Source organism: Mytilus galloprovincialis, chromosome 11, assembly GCF_965363235.1.
Source record: "Mytilus galloprovincialis chromosome 11, xbMytGall1.hap1.1, whole genome shotgun sequence".
NCBI classification, from domain to species: domain Eukaryota; kingdom Metazoa; phylum Mollusca; class Bivalvia; order Mytilida; family Mytilidae; genus Mytilus; species Mytilus galloprovincialis.
In genome coordinates, this window is record NC_134848.1 from 18,773,737 (window position 1) to 18,794,339 (window position 20,603).

The window sequence follows — 20,603 nt, forward strand, 5'->3', positions numbered from 1 at the left end:
AGGGGTGGGGCAAAACTACATGTGTACGCCAAAAATGTTTGGTAAAAATAAATATTCAAATAAGAAAATAAAAAATAAGGAGGATACTTGAAAACTAACTTCTATACTATAAGACTAATAGATTTGCTTTTACTTGTTACTTTTAGAAATTCGTCCTTTTCAATTTTTTTTTGCTTCTACTCCTCCGCCAATGAAATATATCGCACATGTTTCATCGTGCTATGATGTGCCATAAAGCAACCATGCAAGTTCCATATATAAGCAAATCTCTCTTCTCGTTCAATTTTGAGACGGTGAAATTACATTTCTATTTTTTTTAACTATGTTCGTGTTACATGTCAAGTGGAGTTAAAGTCGCCCACTAATGTTTTAATATTTTATAATCAAGCAATTTAGGAGTAAGCTGAAGGGGGTTTCAACTGTTATAGCAGTGTTTGATTAGTATAAATACCATTTACGTTTTTAAAATTATTCAAATAATTTGACGTTTTTAAATGACTACTTAAAGATATAGTAGTAATCTGTTAATCTTTCTACACCTTAAATACATACCTGAATGTAGTAATAATTATATAAATATTTGAATAGTCATAAAGATACAATTATCACGAGCTTGAAAAAGTTGATAACAGGGTCATGAATTATCGGCCCTGATTGAAAGGGACCATTCACAAAACAACATTTTACGCACTATAAATTTTCTATTGAAGTATGTTATCTTTTAGGTTATCATAACCTATTAGAGATGTGTTAGTACATGGTTATTATACAAATATACACAATGATAGTCATATAACAAACTTTTCTCAATATTTATTTACTTTGAATGACAATAAGGGTATGGCCAATTTCCCCTGTTGATGTTTAACCCAAAAGGTCAACATTGGAGTAGCTGATAGCCTCTAGTAAAACGTAAGCAGTAAAAAGTGTCTACCTAATATGCATTTTGAAGTTTTTAGTCAATCCTAACATAAAACAAATGAATTAAAAAAGTTGCTGAAAATTGCTCTTGTGGACAGTTATATGATTGTGGTGCAAGTTTTTCATTATGGTCATGATGGCGTTCATGGAATAGAGAATAAAGGAAATAATATATAATTTAAAAAATACATTGTAATGGATAAAAAAAATTATAAGCCTAAAAAATAAATAATAGAGATTAAGAAAGTGCATAAAACTCAAGAAGAGAGAAAGAAGGGTAAACAAATAATTAAAAAAATAGAGAAAAATGAAGTACCCATGTTGACCATATTAAAAAAGCATCGACAAACGTCCAATAAACATGTTTTTTTTTAGAAATAGTAGATCTAATTATTAGGAGCTTGAACAAGTTGATGCCAGTTCTTATTCAGAAATCATATTGTCACAAACTTATTGTTAAGCGATTATATGACAATAAATGCTTACATTGAATTGAATTAAAATAGATAAATGATTATTTTGAGTCAGAATTGAATATTATATAAAGGTGTTTGAAATCTGTCAGATTTAGACTATGTCATACTATCATTAATCATATTTCATATTAACAGCTACTTAACTTTGACTTAATTGTAACAAATTAGTTGTTTATAGCTTGTATTTTACAAATTAAAAATTTCACCTTTAGTCATTGAAACATTTTTGCTTAGTAAAAATGGATTATAATGAAATGAATATGTCAACGCAACCGCAAAATCACACGTGATTTAATTACTGAACGAGATTACAAATATTATGATGATTTTTTTAAAACAATTACTGAACATGCCCTATTTCGTGCAAAACATGCACAATGTCGTTGCACTTTGGTGTTAACAAGATAAAAAATGTATAGTGAATTGAATTTCCATGCACGGCTAAAGATACCATTACACATATATCTTCACATATTTTCAATGTTGCACAAGACTTTTAGTTTAAAAGGACACGACTGTCTAATTAGAGTTACATACACATTTTTTTTGCGTAATAGAATATTGCAGTTTTTCTGCATAAAACACAAATTGTGATGTACAAAGTACTTAACCATGGGTGACAAAGATAATTTTCTCTTTACCCTCAGGTTGATAAACAACGGTTTTTTTTTTGTTTTTTTTTTTTTATCTTGGTTACTAATGGTTTAAAAAGAAATGTCACATATTACCGTGAGAAAAAACCGGGAATACATGTAGTCGTACATGTTTGGCAAGAGCGAATCCAACCATTTTAAAAAGGGGGGAGGGTTCCTAACCCAGGAGGAAAGGGGGGGGGGTTCCAATTACTTGTCCCCATTCAAATGCATTTATCGTCCAAAAAAAGGGGGGGTTCCAACCCCCGGAACCCCCCCCCCCCTCTGGATCCGCGCCTGTTTGGAATTGGTGTAGGCTTTTCTCATTTGATTCCGAGTAACAATTATCATCTCTCATTTTCACATGTGTGAAGTCCCGTCATCGTTGTCATCACAGTTTTTATGAGTTTTGTTTTTCCCCATCATTTGCTCAAAATTAGGATTATATATAATATACAAATTCTCACTTCAAGTTGCCTTGTCTAGTATCAATGAAATCTATAGTTCCTTACAATTGGTATAAATATGATGTTAATTCCATTATCTACTCAAGGATGAACTGGTTTTTAAGAAGTATGGTCACCTTAACCTATCTCTCCCGGACGTAAAAACAACGAGGAGGGATCTTCTATTCGGTTATGCAGGATGCATTTGCATCAAAGTTCTTTGTATCTAGTTGTACTTTCCACACCTTTAAACCATCTATTGCACGACAAAATTCTTGGCTTTTTCAGCATATCTACTTACTAATTCAGAAACTTCCTGTAGACTATCGTAAGATTGCACTGTCGTCTTGAAAATGTTTGATTGTTATACCAACAGTTTTATCATATATATAATAATAATATCTTCTTCTTTTTTTCAGGTCAGTCAGACCAAACATTCCAGGGGAGAATAAATATCACATCTGTAACATGGAACAGCAACCTGGCAATAAGGGACAGCCAGGAGTTCATGAACCTTTCAACAAAGCTTGTGGAAATAGTGAGTATAAAGAAAAATCAATAGAAAAACATGTAACTAAAGACCGAATCTAGGTTTCGTAGAATAGGGACGTAAATGCATTATCATGGTAAAAAATGAAGAAGAAAAAAACGTGGCGAAACGAAATATTTTTTGACGCTTTTATTTTTTTCTATCATTGATGTTGTCCCCATGAATCCGCCATTGTACTTAATTACTTTCCGTTTATTGTAATACATTTATAACAGAACAAGTTCATTGTCAGTACATTATTACTAGATTATAGTTTTGTATTTAAGTTTTACCAGAGTGAGAACACCAATCAGATATATGTAACCGGTCTGAATGATTTATAAAGAACATTCGGTGACCTATAGTTGTTCATTTCTGTGACATTTTGGTTTATTGTGGAGAGCTGTCTCATTGGCAATCATACAACATCTTCTTTTTTATATTAAAAAAAGGATCCATGGTCCTACGGTCAATGTCATAGGGACGACATAAAAATCAACGAAGGATAAAAAAAAAATTTCAAATATAGTTTGCGGTGGGGGTCAAAATTGCTGCAAGTTTTGTTTACTTGACGTCGATTTTATATATATCCTTACTAGTCAATCAATGTTTTGACAAAGTAAGGTTAAGAGTGGGGGGTTGGGGGTTGGGGGGGGGGGGGTAGTGAAAAAAGTAAAAAACTATATGAATTAAGTTTTATTTTATCCTACATTGAACTTTTGATGCCGTCCCTTATGTATTCATTTAACACAGAATCAAATAGGAAAATGCACGAAACCAATGGTGATATTTTGATACTAAAAAGTAATAAAAAGTATACTTGCAAAAAGATTTTTCCTTATATAAAATGTTCAGCCTTAGAAATTGTTGTTGAGGAAATTGTTTCGTTATTTTTTCTAGATTATATACAACAGTGAACAATTAAAGGAAATCATGTGTTTAACCATGTATCATTATTTTCAGATCAATTGTGCATTTGCTGATAACACACCAGACTTACTAGACAATACTGATATTCAGAACTTTACACAAGATGGAGGAGTCATAGCAACATTTAAGCTAGAACTAAATACAATTAAAAACACCTCTGAAATCCTGGATATTATGAAGAAAGTGACAGGAAACTGTACGGAATCAAGCGACTTCACAACCAGTAGCTTAACAATCCAAGGTATGTACTAAACGTGTTACAATAACCGTGCGTTGGTGTATATATGTGTGTGTACAACACGTGGTAAAATACCATTGAAAGTTTAGTACCTGATCAAAGATTGAAGTAAATGATCTAACGGTAGCATGGAACACATATTTCTTGTTGAGAATTAACTTGATTGTAGTGAAGTTTAAAACGTATTACCACTCAGTTGGATTTTTAATCAGATAATGAACTTTCAATGGTATGTTTAAACGTAATGTGGTTTAACACGTGTGCATCTTCTTCTTGAATGTACCATCTGATGATGCAATAAAGGGAATTGTCCATTACGATTTATTTACGGAATGTTCAAATGTTTCATTTAACATCATCTTATTTGTAAATTAATTAATTCATTTAAAATGTTGCGTTATTTAATAGAACTATTAAAGAAATACAGTTATTGAAGGATATTCCGACTTTCTTATATTTTCCTAACCCTACATTATCTGTTTAATACAATTGTCTAGTTTATTTTTTTTTCTTTCACTGTGGCCCACTGATTATGGAGTTAATCTACCATTTACCTGTCAACAATGGGGTAGTGACGTACTCCGGCTTCTTATCGTCCTGATATATATGTTATATTTGCTACTGGACGTTAAAAACAAAATCAAATGCACTATCATTTAAGTATACATGATGAGGTAGAAGTATGCTTTAAATTTGACTTTTACAGTGTTAATATGCTCTACCCCATAGCGAAATCGAAACTTTCACAAATCACAAATTCCAATGACAAACAAATAATGGGTTATGAAAAAATTAGGAAAATTTTGTAACGGGATACAATCTTATCAGTCAGCTATAGTTATTTAATTTTTCAACACAATATGGTTACTGTTAATCTGCATGACTGTTTAAAAAAGTCAGCATTAACTTCCTTTATTTGAATCATATAAATTTAACCAAACCAACAATATATTACTTCTAGCTGTCAAAACAATTGGACAACCTCCTGGGCCAAGTCCCCCGAGTTTAGACTCTAAAACTACAACAATGGCACCATCCAGTATGGTTATAGCACCAACAATAACAGCACAACCGGATATTACGTCATCTATTACATCACCACAAGATGTGTCTAGCACTATTTCACCTTCATCTCCGCACCAACCTGTATCTAGTGATCACTTGTTAGTTTCTACACAACCACTTCCACGTGACAGTTCTGCAGTAGTTCAAACAGCAGTCTCTAGCTCACAACAAATGATCGTCACGACATTAAATGTCATAGAAACAGGTAAAACTAGTTCTTGGTGTAGCAGCAATTATTGATATTTTAGTTTTTTACTTCTATTTTGCTTTTTATATAAGTAATAGTTGTATGCATATTTTTAACTAACAATCACAAAGAAACACCTTATCAGAAACAACATTCATTAGAGACAGACAAACTAATTTCTAACTCAAAGAAATAAAAAAAAAATCATTGGAAGTCTTTGAAAAATTTTAAAAAAGTACTTTTTGTTATATCAATATTAAGTTTAAAACGTCTGAAAAAGCTTGATATGCCTCTATGATGCAAGGGTCAATGAACAAGGTGTTAAATTATTGCATCTGTCACATTTTTTCGTCTAACGTAGCATCTGTTTTCTTTTATAACATTTTTTTGCTATTCATTTTACTTTTTCTTGCTTTTTTAAAATAACTAATGACAATTTAATCACATGCAGCAAGTTTGGGCAGCAGTAGTTCTCCGGAAGTCAAAAGAGTCACACGAATTGACTCTTCCACAATTGATATGTCACCAATAGCAATGGTATCGTCTGGTCACATGGTTTCAGGCCTGTATGATAATATAACATCGACAGAAGCTGGTTACCGGTCACAACAACATTCTGAAGAAATTAACCCAAATTCCAATCACATATTTTACACGTCATTTGAGTTAAATTCAGAATCACAGTTTTTGTCAGTTAAAGCGGAATCATTTTTAAAAACTTTGGATAAGACGCAAGTGCCTGATGCCGAAAAAGGGGCATTGATGTCGATCTCATCCAACGTTGTTGGTATTAACACGAATCCTACACGTGCAATTGTATCGGAAGTTACAGAAACTATGGATAGTGCTCTTCTTCTAAACACCGAAACTTTAAACTCTCTCGACATAACTTCATCTTTAGCTTCTAATAACTATCAACTTTCTTCTATTTCAATTCCACCAGCACTTTCGATTTCTAAATCTGTAGACATTTCTGAAATTCCGGGTGAATCGTCAGTCACAAAGAGTGCCGAATCGTTAACATTTCCGCAGCAAATTCCTTCGAATAATTCATTGGTAGTTGGACAACCGAATTTTGAGAACCAATTCAAAATATCACAATTATCGGGCATAAACGTCCAATCATCGACGTTTGATTCAGTTATTCCCCAATCTTCTGAAATTGTTATGGAATCATCTGTTTTAACACGTACATCATTGCAACAATCTTTAGAACGGCCACAGATAGTAACAAAATTAGCATCAGTCCCACCATCGATAGTTTCTACTTCAAATTTATTAGAAACGTCTTTTAATATGGAATCATCACAACGATTAGTAAATACCAACAAAGCCACAGCAACAAGTTTTCTCGGCGGTGTCTTGTCATCTTACAAGTCAGACGACTTTATTACCTCATCCAAATTGACAGAAATGTCTGAAGAAGCTAATGCTGATAAGACAACGACGACCCCTTTACTTGAAGGTATAACTAAGTACTCACAAAGTGATAGTTCATCTGTAGCAGTATCCTTATCCGGTACGATAGATGGACAATCCGACGCGGTATCTGAAATAAACCCGTCGTTAAGCTCAACCATATTAACTAAAAGTATTTCTGTGTCTGAGGTAAAGCTAGCTGAGTCCAATATGTCATTGACTAAGAAAAACATAAAAGAAACAACAAGTTCCAATTTTCTGATGTCTGAAAGAATAATTGTAGCTACGGCACCATTTAAACAGGAAGCATCTGATAGTTCATTATCAGGAACAAGTAATTCGCCAATCGAACTTTCTAATGCAATAACAGAGCCTTCCGTCAGTTTAGTTAAAGAATCTAAAGCATATTCAAAAATATCAGATGCTACTAGGATAATATCAGACACTTCATTGCCACAATCTTCAACACCAACAGAATCAGAGACCTATTCAGCAGCTCAATCAATGTCCATTGCATCTTCATTAGGGACGACTGTACCAATATCAGTGGCAAAGATGCAATTAATTGACAACACAAAGTCTGCAAAACTATCAGTAACTGAGGCAGGACAAATTTTAATCTCTTCTTATAAAAACATGATAAAATCAGCTGGCACGAATGTAGAGGAAAGCACGGCCAGTTCTACGGTATCAATTACCGATTCAATGCAACCATCATTGCAATTAACCGACAGTTTACTGGCTGCATCAGCATCGTTGCAGTTAACTGGTCGTATAGTGGCTGCGTCAGCTTTACCAGGTATGCCTATTATTCCTAAACTAACTAGCACTCAGCATGAAGGAAAATCTTCTGAAATGTACTCATCATATATGCATGCTGAACAAGTGACGTCAGTTGATAAAGTAACTAAAATGCATGTGACCTCTAGTCTTGACGTAGAATATACAACTGATGCAAGTGTAAAACCTACAGCAACATCATTATATAAACAGCATGAGTCGTCTAAATCCTCCTCTGATCTTCCCTTAGTTCCTTCACTTTCGTCGACGTCGAATTACACAGGGGTAGAACAAACTAGTTCTTCATCACTCTCACCTATTGATGGAACATTCGTAGTTACTCCATTTCCTTCAACGTCTATATTATCCAATAAAAATGATATTGCAACCAAATCGATCTCATGGGAAGATAGCCCATCTTCTATTGGTGCTACGCTATCTTCATTTACATCAATTTTTGATTTGCCAACTGAATATTCATCCCCTAATAATCAAGGTAGTGGAAATTTGAATATGAACTCACTTCGCACAGTTTCGAGTCATGCTCTATCCTCACATGTTTCATCATTAATAGAAGCTACACCCATATCTCTGCCATTATCAACAGGCATTCCTACGCAGTCGGATAAACCTATTTTGCTTTCTACAACAGAGAAATCGCCATCACAGACAACCCAATCACAATCAGAAAAAGTCGAAAGGTCTGCTCCAAACGATATCTTGAATTCTGTGGTTTTGACACAAACACTACCAACACCGGTTACAGTTTCGAATAAACCATTAACCACATCCATGTTACTGCCACCAAGCACATTTGTAATGGATACAGCATCTGTAGTATTTGAACCAGTTGACGATTTAAGTAGTATAAGTCCCTCAGAGTCATTGGCGATAACAACACAAAGAAAAAGTTCACTGGTTTCATACGGAGAGTCGAAATTATACATTTCTTCTTCTACTATATTGGAGGAATTGTCATCCGTTTTTAAAACAAAAGAAACATTACCATCAACAGCTTCGTTGTTTAAACTAGAATCGACACCATCTTCAACTGTATTGGATTTTCTCCGAACAGCAATTATAGAACAATCCACTAAAATTTCCGAACAATCACTCCAAAGTGCCGAGCAACCACCCCAAAGGTCAACTACATTCCCTGTGTATTCTTCCTCTATGGAAAGCCATTTATCGGATACTATACATCCAACTGTAACCACAGTAGAGGCCAGCTCTGTTTCATCTCCTTCTAAAACAAGTACATTAATGAATGACAATAATTCGTATTTAACAGGAAGCGTTTCAAGAGTGATGGATTCTAGTAGTTTGATGACATCTCAAAATCCTCCGGTACTAGAATCCTTTGTGGAAGCATCATCTGAAACCAGCATATATTATGAGACCGGAACAAGTATTTCTAAGAAAGCTTTGCAAATAACAGCAACGTTGTCATCGAGTATATCACAACAGACAGAAAGTGATATCGGTAAAAGCGCAATGCCTTCTTCAGCTTATATTTTATCTGATAAATCTGAAATAACGTCATCAGTATCAAGGAATAATTCGTCTGTCGAATATGAGTATGTCACTTCATCATATGCAGAAACTATTTCACTGCCGGAATCTTCAGTATCTGTGTTGCCATTGGATGTAAAACCCGACGTCACTTCCGTCTCAGAATCACAACCACTTTCTCTGCCTTTACTCACAACGCCACCTATTCTTTCCACTTCTACGCTAGATGTTGTATCTTCTCCGATCATTTATTTACCTCTAGCACTAACTGACTGTAAGTTTTTAGAGTTCTCCTTTTAACTCAAAGAGCCTTGTGGAAATAATTTAAAAAAATTGTTCGAAACTCTGGTATATTTCAACTATTCCGAAAAATTACTAATTTTACTGTAGCACCATGAACAAATTTCTTTTAGATTCTGTTCATAACATAGGTTTTAAATGTACATTGAAATGTATTCGAAAATTTAATTTAATAATTATTCATTGCAAATACATTTAGGGACGAACTTAAATTTCCACAAGGCTCTTATTCAACTCGATCTGTTGTTTTTTATAATACCTTATATAATCTTACATGCACGACTTTTAGACTCAGCTATGATCTGTAAACATATCCTACTATTAGAAATTTAAAATATACTTTTTCTTGATCATAACCATGATAAAATTGCTAAGATAAAAACATTTATAGTAGTAATTTGTTTGTAAAACGAAACCGTAGACTATATTTAATGTTCCTACGATAAATGTACTATGTGAAAAAAGCCCTTTGAAATAAAGATGCAAGCACGTGCACTGATATGTAATCATGTTAATGATTTTTCAATGGCATTTGTAAACGCAAAGTATTGAAAAAATTAGATAAGGCAACACTTACAAGTGTATGTGACATGAACTTTCAGTATAATTAAAAGCAGTTCGAGTTGAATCTGCAAAACGTCAGACAACAGGTTGAGATGTAAAACTATTTTATTTGCCATTCTTATTATTTTGCTTCTTTGCTTTTTATAATTGCTTGCCTTTGTAGTCTAAACAAATTGTCAACTGTTATGTTTCATGCTGCACAAAAACCAAAAACCCATCGTTAAAAAAACCCCAAAAACTTCAGGTTGGAAATTATCCTATTTTTCAATAGCTGTATACCATAATTAATACGACAGATTTTTAAATGAATCTTTTTTCTTTCTCGTCGTCATTTTCAAAATGACCACCATGATATGGCCAACAGTACTGAAAATGGCATTAACACCTAAAGTCAATCATGATTCATTTATTCTATAATTCATTAAAATTTTAGTTGAACATTTTTCAAATGAAACCCCTTTAGACATTTTGATATCAGCAATAAAGGAGTGTTTGAATGGTGTTTTCAGAATAGAGAATAATGGAGATATACTACAGATTAATAAAAGAAGAAATACAAAATTAAAATTATAAAGAATTAAGACTATAGAAAAATGCTGTGACAAAAAATGGAAAACAAACAACAAACAGACAAACTACAGTACATACATACATGTAAAACAACATGGACAAATTAAAAACTGAAACAAGGCACACTAACGACGGAGATCTTTTAGATAAAAAGAAGTACCGAAAAAAATTTAAATAACGAGCCTGGTTCAGAAGAACCAATATAAATCACTTAATGTTTGGATGTTGTTTAAACAAAATTGTTTTTGCCTTTTTTTTTATGTTAGAATATTTTCAGCGAGCTCTGCAATCACACAGTACATTGTCATTGTAATATATATTGATTTATATCATCTTATTTCTTATTTCAGCATCTTCGTCCCTCCACGTTCCTGAACTATCCACTTCGAGTCCAGTACAGCTAATGTCATCGTCAGCTCCGGTTCAGCCAATGTCATCGTTAGCTCCGGTTCAGCCAATGTCATCTTCAGCTCCGGTTCAGCCAATGGCATCGTCAGCTCCGGTTCAGCCAATGTCATCGTCAGCTGCGGTTCAGCCAATGCAATCGTCAGCTGTGGTTGAGCCAATGTCATCTTCAGCTCCGGTTCAGCCAATGTCATCTGAAGCTCCAGTACAGCGGACGTCATCTGATGCTGCGGTTCAGCCAATGTCATCGTCAGATCCAGTACAGCTGACGTCATCTGAGGCTGGGGTTCAGCCAATGTCATCGTCACCTCCGGTTCAGCCAATGTCATCGTCAGCTGCGGTTCAGCCAATGTCATCTTCAGCTCCGGTTCAGCCAATGTCATCATCAGCTGCGGTTCAGCCAATGCAATCGTCAGCTGTGGTTGAGTCAATGTCATCTTCAGCTCCGGTTCAGCCAATGTCATCCGAAGCTCCAGTACAGCGGACGTCATCTGATGCTGCGGTTCAGCCAATGTCATCGTCAGCTTCTGTTCAACCAATGTCATCATCAGCTCCGGTTCAGTCAATGTCATCGTCAGCTGCGGTTCAGCCAATGTCATCGTCAATTACGGTTCAGCCAATGTCATCGTCAGCACCGGTCCAGCCAATGTCATCATCAGCTCAGGTTCAGCTAATGTCATCGTCAGCTCCTGTTCAACCAATGTCATCGTCAGCACCGGTCCAGCAAATGTCTTCGTCAGCTGCGGTTCAGCCAATGTCATCGTCAGCTCCTGTTCAACCAATGTCATCGTCAGCTGCGGTTCAGCCAATGTCATCGTCAGCTCTGGTTCAGCCAATGTCATCGTCAGCTCCGGTTCAGCCAATGTCATCGTCAATTTCGGTTCAGCCAATGTCATCGTCAGCACCGGTCCAGCCAATGTCATCGTCAGCTGCGGTTCAGCCAATGTCATCGTCAGCTCCTGATCAGCCAATGTCATCGTCAGCTGCGGTTCAGCCAATGTCATCGTCAGCTCCTGTTCAGCCAATGTCATCGTCAGCTCTGGTTCAGCCAATGTCATCGTCAGTTCCAGTTCAGCCAATGTCATCGTCAGGACCGGTTCAGCCAATGTCTTCATCAGCTCCCGTTCAGCCATTGACATCGTCAGCTCCGGTTCAGCCAATGTCATCGTCAGATCATGTTCAGCCAATGTCATCGTCAGCACCTGTTCAGCTTGTGTCATCTGAAGCTTCTGTTCAGCCAACTTCATCTGCAGACCATGTTAAGTTTACCTCATCTGACGCTTTTATTCATCCATCTGCTTCTGAAACACCTGTGCAGGAAACATCAAGTATTGCCACCGTGAGTCTGACATCTACTGAACCTTCTATTCAGTCATCTACTGAAGTTCATGTACAACCATCGCCTTCTGACACGCACGTTCAAACAACGACTTCTATAGTACACGTGCAACCATCATCTACGGAAGCTCATACTCAGCCGATGTCAACTGGATCATATGTTCAGTCAACAACTGAGGTACCGATACAACCATCGTCTTCCCAAGCTCCAGTACAGCCAATGTCTTCAGAAGTTTCTGAACAACAAACGTCAACGCAGGTTCCCGTACAGCCTTCATCAACGGAAGTTACAATGCACATGTCAACGACTGTGGCTCATTTTCAATCAAGCACTACCGAAGTTCATGTACAGTTATCATCCTCTGTAGCCCCAGTACAACAAACTTCAAGAACAGTTACATCCACAGAAAGCCTTGTGCATGCAACAAGTTCTAGTGTAGAAACATTAATTGGATTGGAATCGCAAACTTCAGTAGTACCTGTAATGTCAACTGGGGAACCATTTCAACCATCATCTGTACCACCAGTTTCATCAACTGGAGTTCTGGTTCATCCATCATCAACTCAATCATTGACATCATCAGAGGCTCAGGTTCAACCAACATCAGATTCTCAAATGCAGGCTTCCTCGTCAGGTCTTTTAATGTCATCAATGGCTACTACTCCATCATTATCGTCTGCAGGACCTGTGATGACAACCGAAACCCCAGTGCAACAATCGTCTGCAACACCGGAAATTTCAACCAAAACCCCAGTGCAACAATCGTCTGCAACACCAACAATGTCAACCGAAGTACCAACTCAATCATCATCCGTTTATACTATGTCGACACCAGCCCTGGTTCATTCATCATCAGCGGCTCCTGTCGCATCAACTGAGAAAGCAGTTGAATCATCGTCGTCACTACATTTGATGTCTACCCAAATCCCTATTCAACCGTCATCTACATTAGCCGTCAAATCATCAGAGGTATCAGTTCAGCAATCATCATCAGTACTTGATATGTCAACTGGGCTCCACATTCAGTCATCATCACCAACACTCGTCACATCAACTGGGGTACCAGTTCAACAGTCGTCGTCTGCACTACATGTTACATCTTCTCAAATTATAGTTCAGCCATCTTCTGCAGCATTTGTCACATCAACAGAAGCACCCATAGAGTCGTCGTCAACTCCTGTTATGTCAACTAAAGATCATGTTCAGTCATCATCTGTAGAACCCGTCACATCAACTGGAGAGTTGGTTCAACCGTCGTCTACCGAGCATTTGATGTCATCACAAGTCTCAGTTGAACCCTCGTCTGCTTCACCAGTCGTATCAACACAGGCCCCAATGCAGTCGTCATCGTCAACCCCCGTAACTTCAACTGAAATTATAGTTCAACCGTCAACTTCAGTACCTGTCGCATCAACTCAAGTTGAGACGTCATCCTTAGCACCCGTAGTATCAACACAGATTGAAGTTCAATCCTCGTCATCGGCACATGTTGCATCAACGCAGGCCACAATTCAATCATCATCGTCAACAGTGTTGACATCATCAGAGGCACCTGTTCAACCAACTTCATCAGCACCTTTCACAACGTCTGAAGCAGTTAAACCATCATCTCAAACAGTTATCGCTTCCTCCACGGAGAGCCATATTCAGTCATCGTCATCAGATGTTGTCGCGTCAACAGAGGCCCCAATGCAAACATCTACTCCTGTTCTTGTTGAATCAACGTCTTCTGTTGTACAGATGGTTAGTAGTTCTACATATTCACCGGCTGTTTCGTCATCAGAGGCTGTAACATCTAGCATAGCCCCATCTACAACTGTTACTTTGACGTCTTCAGAAGTTCCTACGACAACAACAACAGAAGCGTCAACAACTAAATCAACTTCAACAGAAACAACTACAACAGCTGTAGTATCAACAACACCTGAACCATCAACAACACCTGAGGCATCAACAACACCGACAACAACGACAACGCCAGTACCGACAACAACGACAACTGAACCATCAACAACACCTAAGACATCAACAACACCTAAGACATCAACAACGACAACACAGGCATCAACAACACCGACAACAACGACAACGCCAGTACCAACAACACAGCCACTACCGGTTATTACATACCAGATTGATGGTTCGTTGAGAATAACAGGCGGAGAAAGCTGGAGTGCTGCTCTTGCAAACAAAAATTCACCAGAATATAATGCCTTGGAGCAAAAATTGCGCAACATTGTGAGTAAAGTATATGTCTGATATAAGTGTTGTGAAAGTAATCTATTACAGAATTAGGTCAGGTCGAAGTTATCAAAAGTTTCATAAAATATCATCTTTTATATTACTTAACATTAAACCTGTATGCAGTCAAATATTTTAAAATGTAGAACATTATAGAAAGTTGAGAGTTGTCACTAATGCACGAAATGATAAAATGTATCTACTTTAAACACGTGTAATGTTTTCTTTTAAGGAATGTGCATCTAATCTCTATTATCATACATTGACAGATTTGTTCACGATAATTCCAAGAATGCTTCCGAAATCTAAATACATATGTTTTATAATCAATGACATATTTAACCATGATTGTTAACTAAGGTTGCATGTTTCTATTTTACAGTTGAAAGAGGTTTATGGTTCTGGTGCATCTGGATCTAGATTCTACAGTGTACAAGAAATAACATTTACGTAAGTGGATTCTATATAAATGCAATATGTTTCCTGCTCTTTGGTGGGTTTGTTGTCTTTTTGACATATTCCCCATTTTCATTCTCAATTTTGATATCTAAAATTATGTGTAAGTAGTATTTCCAACTATTATGACATACACTGCATTTACAATAGCATTAAAATTTCATTTTCAAAGCAAAAGTTACTGGCTTCTAGTACATAATGTTATCGATGTGAGTAACTGAAGTTAGAAAAATAAACCTCACAAAATATTTTTTTCGACATGGATTTATTTTTCAATATGTTTAGCTTGTATACTTGCCCGAATATTTGACAAACTCTAGAAGAAATCTAACGTAAACCATTTGTTGTTAAGGGTTATAATAATCAGTGTTAATTTTAAAAAGAACAACACCAAAATACATAATCTCTGTAACAAAAGAGAGATAACTCAACCATTTTTTATTGTTAGACTTTTAATATATAGCAGAAGGTAAGAATGAAATGTCATGCATGTATTTGCTAGTAAAAATAATAATGCATTGAAAATTATGTATTTTCATATTCGACACATAATACTTTTCCTTTTTACGGTATTTTTAATTCATATTTCGTGTATGTTTATTTTTTGTTTAAAGAATAGAGATGCATGGGGTTATAAAACACAACTTATAACATGGCGTACTACTTACAAAAAATAGAAATGAAGATCCCCATACTAAATGTTATATATATAATTATGCATTACCAGTATATTAAAATCCGTGTGTACAAACTAAATATGTTAGCTAGCGGAAACTACTTCTAGATCATTATTGATATCAGATTTTGAATAGTGAAAATTTGTTATCCTAACATTATAATCAGCAACGAATGCATATTCATGCCATATACCTTGTTTTATTTTCATAATTATATAATTGCCGAATTAACAATTGTCTAAAGGATAACGACATTAAGGAGGTAGACCTAGGTTAAGGGAAATAACTCTTAAAATCATCAATACATTTGTGTCAACCATTTTCAAAAACATATTGTAAGCTTCTAGGTTACATAGATTATTTTTAATCTGTTTCAGGTAAATGCTTAAAATTCATTGACGAAACTTGACTTTTACAAACGCATAACTGATTTAAAGAGTTATCTCCCTGAACCAAGGTCTACCCCCTTAATGTGCAACCTTATTTGTAAATACAGATAAGACAAAGCTAACGACAAAACAAACAAAACACAGAAAAAAAGAATGACAAAAAAATAAATGTTCAACAACAAATGTACATTGCCATATTAGCTTAAAACTATTTTTTATAAATGTGAATATGACTTCAAAAGAAATAATATGTAAATTTGTTTTTAGCCAAGGAAGTATTATCGCAACTTTTAAACTGAATTATACCGGAAATGGAGCCATTAATATGACTGAATTGAACAACCACATGATAAGTAAAGTAGACAGTGGTAGTTTCAGAGACTTGGTTATAGACAAGGCAGCAATAACACATTCAAGTAAGGAACAGTCGATAATTCTAAGTTATTTTAGACTGAAACTGATATTTTCTTCATTTTAATCTTAATTTTTTCGTCAGTTTATAAGCTATTTTGTTCTGATGGTTTTCATTTAGATTGGCAGATGAGACATGCATATACTTTTCTTACTTCATTCTAATGAATCCTAATTGTGTAACTATAAATGACAAGTATGTGTTAAGTAATTGTATTGATGCATCAAAGAGACTTAAAATCAACAAACAAACAAAAAACATAAAAAGAGAACAGCATACATAAATAGATGTCAATACAATATGCCAAACTCTCAGAAATGAATAAAAAAGAAACAAACTAGAATCGGTTCCTGGTTTTAGAGAGGTAAATGAACAAATTACAGGGTTAAACTAGATTTTTTATATCATTTTTTTTGTTTTTAATATTATCAATTTTATTAACCATTTTGACTTTCTTTTTAGTTGCCATTCAACCATCAACACCGGCACCGTCGGCAACACAACCAATCCCAGCTTCAACAGAGAAGGCAACAGACAAGTCAGAACTCCCATTACCACCATGGGGTATTGCTGTTATTGTATGTGGAGCACTGGTATTAATTTTCCTTCTGACAATGATAGCCATTCTGGTGAGTAGAATCTAATCAATGGAATTAAATTCGTAAAACCTGATACAACTCTGAATATTTTACTGCTAAATTACCTTCACATTTGTAAGGAGATATATGTACTGTAAACTAAAAACACAAAATTGTTATCTTAAATTAATGAAACTGACAGAGAACGTCGTCAAAACACCATATGTTAAGTTATAATCATGATAGACTCATAATATGTATAAAAACAAAAAGTATGGTGAAATTTTTAAAACTTATTCCTTTTATTAAAATAACCATGTAAATACATGGAAAAATGTCGTATTGTCTTACGACCTTTTCAACCTATACATTGAAACAACAACCATCCCAGAACTCACACATCCTTATTATTTTCATTTTAGAATTAATGATAACGATATCATTTGAGAAGACTGTGTCCTGCTTTTTGACGTATGTTTACGGTTACAACAGAAACTGTCATTATTAGCATTTAATTATATTACAGTGCACACGCAGACAGACGAGAATGATGAAATATAGAATGTCTGACGATATGGATCCGGATGACATCGGATATCGCCGTAGCTGGGGAAACGGAGAAACTAACCATGCATACGATAATAAACAAGAGGCGATGGCAGTTAATGAAGAAATGAAACATCCGGTTCCATTTTTCGATATAGAAAATAGTGAAACTAAAGAATTAGATCCAGTAAGTACTTATTTGCATATTTGAAAGAAGTAATGAATTATGGGTAAAATTTCTACTTCCATGTAGCAAATTTTAATCAACGTATATAAAAATGTGGTAGGCAAGAAGTTTTATATTATGGAGGAAAACTGGTTTATTGTAGTTTACTAATAGCTAGAATCGAGTTTTAATCAGTTGCAACAACTCAAAAAATTTCCCAATTTTAAGGTTATTTTCATTTACTCACTGTCTTCCTATGAATATTTCCGATAGCCATGCCAGAAGATTTAAGATGCTTTTTAATTTGTATTCCATGTTAATAATATGATTTGATAGCACATTGAAGTTTGAAAGTTATGTTGACTTTAAATGAGTTGTTTCCCGCAAATGATTTGTACATATAAATTAGAATTTAAATTCAGAATACCACAACTATTCATGGAGGTAGAATGCTTACTCATACCCAATAATTTGAGTGTTTATGCTTTGTTTGATTCTATGCTTAAATTGGACAATATTACTACGCATACTACAGAGTGCAACATATTGTGGAGATACAGTCATATATTCACAGATTGGAATTTCACCTCCAAATAGGAGAGCTGTTATCACAGAACAAAATGTTTGGCCGCTCATGTGTTGCTTTGTTTACAAATCTGCCATTTTCTTCTTGAATTGTTTATATCAATATTTTACAATGGTGGTTTTGGTTTAGATTTTGATTTATAATTAATTTTTCTAATCTGCTAGTGGTGACGGTAGAATATTTATAATATTTGTTATTAATGCCATTTTATTTTTTAAACTTTGAACTTTAATGTCCTCCCGTTGTCATGTTATAATTTGTATTCTATCATCAGCAAAAAACGACAGCATTATGATATACAGTTCCTTAGTCTAGATCTTCAGCATGTTTGTAAGTATGGGACGGTCTCCTGTTTGAACAAGCGTTCAGTTAATTAACACCACCTTTTTTTTATTTGGCACTTTACTAACATTAAACTAACATTTTATTTTTAACTACAAGACAAGACAAATGATCTGCCATTATTTATGTAATGTTTTTTGATACTTTTTCAATAAAAAATGAATGTCTATTCTTATTGACACAAGACTCGAAATGGGGTTAGTTATGAAGAAAGAATAAAGCCTTGGACAGCACTCCATATTCGTATCTTAAAGAAATACACATTGTCATATATTTGGCTGAGAAATTCAATATCTTATACTCGGAAGAGAAATTCAAAATACATAATTTTAACAATTTTAAGCCCATTTTTCAAATATGATGGTATTGTTGAGATCTCACAAAACATGTTAACCCCGCCGAATTTTGGCGCCTGTCCCATGTTATGAATCTTGATCCTTTGTTAGTCTTGTTTTTTTAAATTTTTAGTTCATTTATTTGTTTTGGAGTATAGTGTGACGTTCATTTTCACTGAACTTGTACAAACTTTTGTTTAGGGGCCAGCTGAAGCCCGCCTCCTGTTGCGGGATTTTCTCGATTTGTTGACGACCAATTGGTTGCCATCGACGGTTTTCTGCTCTTTGGTTGGGTTATTGTCTCTTTGACTGATTTCCCATTTCCGTTCTCATAAATGAATGTAAAATATATCCCAATAACAGTAAAATATAGACGTGGGTTTCTTTTTATTTTAGGCCTACAAGCATTTGAAAAACTAAAATGTTTAAAGAGAAAGAATGTCTTCGGACTTTACATACTTTTTGTTTCACCTGTCTTAAGTCAGGAACATGATGTTCAGTGGTTTTTGTTTGTTGATGTGGTTCATAAATGTTTTTCATTTCTCATATATATAGATTGGTTTTCCCGTTTGAATGGCTAAAACACACAAGACCTATATACCTTGCTGTTTGGTGTGAGCCAAGGCTCAGTGTTGGAAGATCGTACTTTTGCCTATAATGGTTTACTTTTACAAATTAGGATGGAAAGTTGACTCATTGACACTCATACCACATCTTCTTATATCTGTTTGAAATAGAAAAAAATACTTGTAGATGATCTTTTATTAAACTCCACGGAAAGTGAAGTTTTCGAGTGTTTCTTAGATGTATGCAGTTAAGAAAGTTGTTATTTGTAACCAAAAGGCCGTTTGTCTTGTTTGAATTTTGAGGTTTAATAAGTAACCATTTGTCTTAGACCATACTCTATGTTTGTTTCAAAAATTCCTCCACACAGAAGAACTATAGATTTTAACCGTTTTCAGATTTATTAATCATAGTGTAGTGTCTCTACCTCTTTGACGTATAGCACATTTCAATAGAGCACATTTTTTTTTTATTTTTTTCTGTTAGTTATAAATGGTTGGCTTTAAAATACTAAATTTAGCAAATAACAATGGACGATGATTAAATTAGCATACAATTATTGTGGATTACGTTGTTTGAAGATTGTGAGTCGACTTACAAACAAAAAGGAGAAGCACGTCCACGATTCATATATATTTAAAAAACTATGTTTTAATTCTTTGTTTGAAATATGCGCTTTGCTCATTGTTGAAGGCCGTACGGTGACCTATAGCTCTTAATTTCTGTGTTATTTGGTCTCTTGTGGAGAGTTGTCTCATTGGCAATCATACCATATCTTCTTTTTTATATATATATATATACCATTGAGTATTTTAAACAATTTGAGCTCTTTTTTTCGTAATAAACTGATTGATATCATATTAAGACAATAGACCATTTGTAAACCTATTTTTTTACGAATGAAAATGAGGAATAATTGTTACAAATCTGTGCGTGTTCTTATTCATGGTGGTAAGGAATGAAGAGATTTTATTTTACTTTGTGTGCAATAATGAAAT

The 20,603-nt window shown here is 34.8% G+C and overlaps 2 protein-coding genes across 4 annotated transcripts in view; both read left to right on the forward strand.

Annotated features, from left to right (window-relative positions):
• LOC143051790 (uncharacterized) overlaps nucleotides 1–20,603 on the forward strand; it is a 49,993-nt gene that overhangs the window by 24,420 nt on the left and 4,970 nt on the right. Inside the window, exons 2-10 of one of the 3 annotated variants that reach the window (XM_076224727.1) lie at nucleotides 2,895–3,013; nucleotides 3,968–4,175; nucleotides 5,134–5,442; nucleotides 10,920–14,551; nucleotides 14,937–15,004; nucleotides 16,344–16,492; nucleotides 16,951–17,117; nucleotides 17,593–17,799; nucleotides 18,639–18,694. In XM_076224727.1, coding sequence (XP_076080842.1) covers nucleotides 2,895–3,013; nucleotides 3,968–4,175; nucleotides 5,134–5,442; nucleotides 10,920–14,551; nucleotides 14,937–15,004; nucleotides 16,344–16,492; nucleotides 16,951–17,117; nucleotides 17,593–17,799; nucleotides 18,639–18,659 — 4,880 coding nt within the window. In that variant the 3' untranslated portion in view covers nucleotides 18,660–18,694. The remainder of the gene's footprint in view (nucleotides 1–2,894; nucleotides 3,014–3,967; nucleotides 4,176–5,133; nucleotides 5,443–10,919; nucleotides 14,552–14,936; nucleotides 15,005–16,343; nucleotides 16,493–16,950; nucleotides 17,118–17,592; nucleotides 17,800–18,638; nucleotides 18,695–20,603) is intronic. The other 2 variants (XM_076224726.1, XM_076224728.1) reach the window with 2 other exon arrangements.
• On the forward strand, nucleotides 5,449–10,858 carry LOC143051794 (uncharacterized). Its single transcript, XM_076224729.1, has one exon. It carries the CDS (start codon nucleotides 5,944–5,946, stop codon nucleotides 9,433–9,435), a length of 3,492 nt encoding a protein of 1,163 aa, XP_076080844.1. The 5' UTR covers nucleotides 5,449–5,943; the 3' UTR covers nucleotides 9,436–10,858.